Source organism: Ipomoea nil, unplaced genomic scaffold, assembly GCF_001879475.1.
Source record: "Ipomoea nil cultivar Tokyo-kokei standard unplaced genomic scaffold, Asagao_1.1 scaffold1237, whole genome shotgun sequence".
Lineage (NCBI taxonomy): Eukaryota > Viridiplantae > Streptophyta > Magnoliopsida > Solanales > Convolvulaceae > Ipomoea > Ipomoea nil.
In genome coordinates, this window is record NW_017617665.1 from 956647 (window position 1) to 961076 (window position 4430).

The 4430-nt window shown below is 41.7% G+C and overlaps 1 protein-coding gene across 1 annotated transcript; it reads right to left on the reverse strand.

Annotated features, from left to right (window-relative positions):
- Positions 1-330: 330 nt before the first annotated feature.
- LOC109183978 (probable sugar phosphate/phosphate translocator At5g25400) lies at positions 331-3018 on the reverse strand. The gene is made up of 2 exons (XM_019334007.1): positions 2246-3018; positions 331-1181 (listed from the first exon to the last, which is right to left on the reverse strand). Exons 1-2 carry the CDS (start codon positions 2823-2825, stop codon positions 697-699), a joined length of 1065 nt encoding a protein of 354 aa, XP_019189552.1. The 5' UTR covers positions 2826-3018; the 3' UTR covers positions 331-696.
- Positions 3019-4430: the final 1412 nt, after the last annotated feature.

The window sequence follows — 4430 nt, forward strand, 5'->3', positions numbered from 1 at the left end:
TAATGTCATATACTTCATAGTTCATGCTGACAGTTTATTAATCAAATTCAAAATTTAAGAATTTGGCAAGCCCTCCCCTCGAGCCTAAGGGGGTCGAGGTAGGCTGGCCCTTTTCAGGTCAGCTTTGACACCTTTAGATAGATGCTATTGGGATGTTTCTTTAGCTTAAATTTTTCTTTTATTAGAAAAAAAAAAATAGAAAAACAAAAAGTAAGATGAACCAATGGGTAAATTTCACCCCCCCACCCCCCCCCCCCGTATTGAACTAGTATAATTAAGCATACTCTTAATACTTAAAATGCAGAAAGCAAAACGTAGTCTTTCAAGAAATAAGAGATCCAAGATGGATATTACATCAATTAAGACCAAGTGAAAAGGGCAAGAAGCCATATATGGTTCCTAGCAACATGTAAATCTCAGACTCCCTGGTACCATGCACACATAACAACATGAATTGAGTACTACTACCTCTATGACTGAACACCATAAAACTCAACAGACAAAATGGGCAGTGGAATGAAAGAACAACAACTCCCTACAACCTCATAACTAGAATTCAAACCCTAAAATTAAATCATCTTTGATGAACAACCAACCCATTATATTGCCTGATCATATCATATCATCAGTTTCAATTCCCTCCTAACCTACCAAAAATGTCAGCACCATTGAATCCAAAGATCATCATATCATCAATCATTCCCCGTTCGATTTAATTGCATTATTATTCTCCCCTTCCCTAATTTCCTGCATCAACAACTTGCCAGACTCCTGATCATCATCATTCTCTCCACTCTTCTTCAGTGCTTCTTTGGCCTTGAGAGCCTGCAACTTTATGTGATTATAGTATGCCACCCCCATGAAAGCCAGCCCATACCCAACCAAGTTGATAGGGGTGACAGTGTCCTTAATCACAGACCATGAGAACGCAATCAACATCCAATCCTTAACCACCCCAGCCACATTCATAGTCAAAGCCGAGGTCTTCCCAACCAGCAGGAAAACAGCAAGATTCAGAGCAAAAGCACAGAAAGAATTGGTCCCAAAGATCATATAATCCAAATGGTAGCTGGAATTCTCCTTCAAATCCGGGTATTCCACCATGACCCACGGCACAAACAAGAATGCAAAGCAACACGGCGCCACGTAGTAAAGGGAGGTAATGGGATTAAGCGTGATACCTGTTAAAATTAACAAGAAACAATAATAACGGCAGAAAGTAAAGAAGGCATGCTTTTACATATTTCAACAATGTGCCTACTTTCGTTTGCTTTTACCAATTTCAACAATGTGCCTACTTTCGTTCCTACAAGGTTTGCATCTTCATAGACATGTATATTTCACCGAGCCTCTCTCCGAGAGGGTGCCCACCAATTTCAATTTGATTCTTCCTGGGTCGATGCCCGAGTGGCTATTTTTGAAACAGGAATTAAAGTAGTAGATCTTTTAGCCCCCTATCCCCGCGGCGATAGGGGGCTAAAAGATCTACTACTTTAATTCTTGTTTCAAAAATAGCCACTCGGGCATGAGTAGCAGGAGCAACTTTTAATTTATTATGAGTCCAAACGAAATCCCGTCCCCACGGCCCTGTTCAGATTAACAAGAAACAATAATAATGACAAAAAGTAAAGAAGGCATACTTTTACCTATTTTAACAATGTGCCTACTTTTGTTCTCAAAAGGTTAAACCCTATCCTCACCGCCTCCACTGGACAGAGCATTTGAGAGATTGTAAATAATAGTAAGTCTGCTGAACACATAGGCTAGACCTTTACTTATTGCCCACAAGTAACGGCCCCACTTTGAAAGGTTGCTCCCACACGGTGACAGGTGAGACTCGATCCTCCGTCATTGTTTACAAACTTCACCCTTGTCACTAACTGTGTGCCTACTTTATTAATAGTAATGTACGTGATAGTGGTAATAGCTTGCTTGATCCTAACGACTGGTTTGTAAAGAAATAAAGTTGTGTATTCACTACTAAATACTCCCTCCGTCCCATTTTCCATGTCTTACTTTCCTTTTTAGTTTGTCCCAAAATGTTGTCCTCTTTCCAAAATTGAACATCAATATCATTCTACTTTTCCAATTTACCCTTATGACTTTTGCTTTTATTTCCAAAAGTAAGAAAAGTGAAGGGCATAATTGGGAAATGACATAGCATTTACTTTAATTCCTTAAAAAGCGTGCAAAAAGCAAATGAGACAACCATTTCGGGACGGAGGGAGTATAACTTTTGGCCCACCTTTAGAGGTGAGGAGAATCTGGATCATGACGAGCCTGGTGGCCTCAAACGCCACCGCTCCGAGCTGCAAAATCACCCCCCAAGAATCGAACTTGGCCTCCCCGTAAGCCGCGATGGCCACCCCGATGGAGATGGAGAGCATGTTGAGCATGGTGTCAGGGCTGAAAGACTCTTTGCTGCAGATAACGCCGATGGAGTAGACCGCGACGGGCATGAGGGCCTTGAGCATCTGGATGAACGAGACAGAGAGGTAAATGTAGGCGGAGTTTGAGAGCCAAAGGGAGAGGGAGTAGAGGAGACCAATGGGGACAACGGATTTAAGGTAGAGCGGCCAAGACATGGAGACCGGGTCGACGAGCTTGAAGACCCGGACGAGGAGATAAGCCAAGGAGGAGCAGAAAGCCATGTGGATCATGGTGAGGGAGATTGGGTAAGGCCAGTTGTACATCTTGCGGTCCAGGATGTACTTGTTGTAGACGATGACAGAGAAGGAGAGGAAGATCCAGATGATGACGTAGGTGTAGGAGAGGACGATCTTCTTCAATACACCCTCGCTCAAAACTCCTCCTCCGCTGCCCATGCTGATGCTTAGCTAATTGGCCGACGACGACGACGAAACAACGTAGTACGCTGGCTGTTGTTGTTGTTAGATCAGACCTGCAGAATCCTGGAAATCCGATCCTTGGCTCGTCAGCAATGTGGGGAATCGGAAGTGTGGATCGGAGAAGAAGATGGAGATGAAAAGGGAGAGTTAGTACTATACGTGTTGAGTGTATGGGGGGCTATGGGAGTAGAGTGCGAATCCGATGATGGTTGTGTTGACGAAGTACGAGGTAATAATCGTTGTACCTATAGCGGGACAAAAGGGAAATTGGTTTGGTTAACAAAAACCTTTCCAAAACTAGAAAATAAAATAAAATAAAACCTTCACAAACTTCTTTCAGCTAGCCCAAATCAGTCTAAGAATAAGTCGGATAGTTATGCTGTGCATCCGTATGCACCACGGATGCCAAAACGACGTCAATTTATTAAAAAACGCGCGTCTCCCCTTTAAAAAAAATTCAGGTTCGATTCCCAGCAACAACATTATATTGTTCATTCATTCTGGAATTTTAGTTCATAGATTATGGAATTATAGTTCATTGATTATGGAATTATAGTTCATCGATTATGGAATTGTAATTCATCGATTCTGAAATTTTAGTTTATAGATTATGGAATTTTAGTTCATTCATTCTGAAATTTTTAGTTCATAGATTAGATTATGGAATTATAGTTCATCGATTATGGAATTATAGTTTATCGATTATGGAATTTTAGTTCATATGTTGTTGCTGGGAATCGAACCTGATTTTTTTTTTTTTAAGGAGAGACGCGCGTTTTATTAAAACGACGTCGTTTTTGCATCCGTATGCACGCATAATTTGCCGAATAAGTCATACTGGTCAATTTATATCATGGACTAGGGTCCATATAGTATTATGAATCCTTGATTGAAACAGCGAAATATTACAATACAATACAAAATATAGTTACAGAATTTCATAATATAAGATACAAAATATTACAATATGTTGGTCCCAAAAGAGGAAACGTGAAAGTCTAGAGCGGGGGGGAGGGGAGAGGGGGGGGGGGGGATGAATAGACTTTCCAAACTTTTTCGCACAGCACAACAATTGCTAAGCCAGAGATAAACCAAAAGTCTTAACTAGATTGTTAGAGTATGGTGCACAACGGAATTAAATAAACATAAAGTGTGTGTGAGATTGTGTGAGCAGTATATCTCGTGTAGAGCGAATATGTAAAGAGCAGTAAGTAAAGAAAGCAGTAAAGAACACAAGACAATTATAGTGGTTCGCGAGGTGGTGTAATCCTCCTACTCCACTTGCTCTTATCTCCAAGAGCAATTCACTATATCTACCACTCCTTGGTTCCAAGATACAATGAATTTCCGTGATCTAGTGCTTTGATCACAAAGCTCGCACTAATCACGCCCAGTGACACCACACTGCTGCTTCGGGTTTCACGTCGCCGCGCTACGATCCCAGGATTTCACGACTCCGCGTTACTTTCCCCCCGTCTTCCACACTCGGGTAGAAACGTATCCCGTGATCTAGTGCTTTGATTACAAAGCCCGCACTAATCACGCCCAGTGCCTCCGACACTGCTGCTTCGGATCTCACAG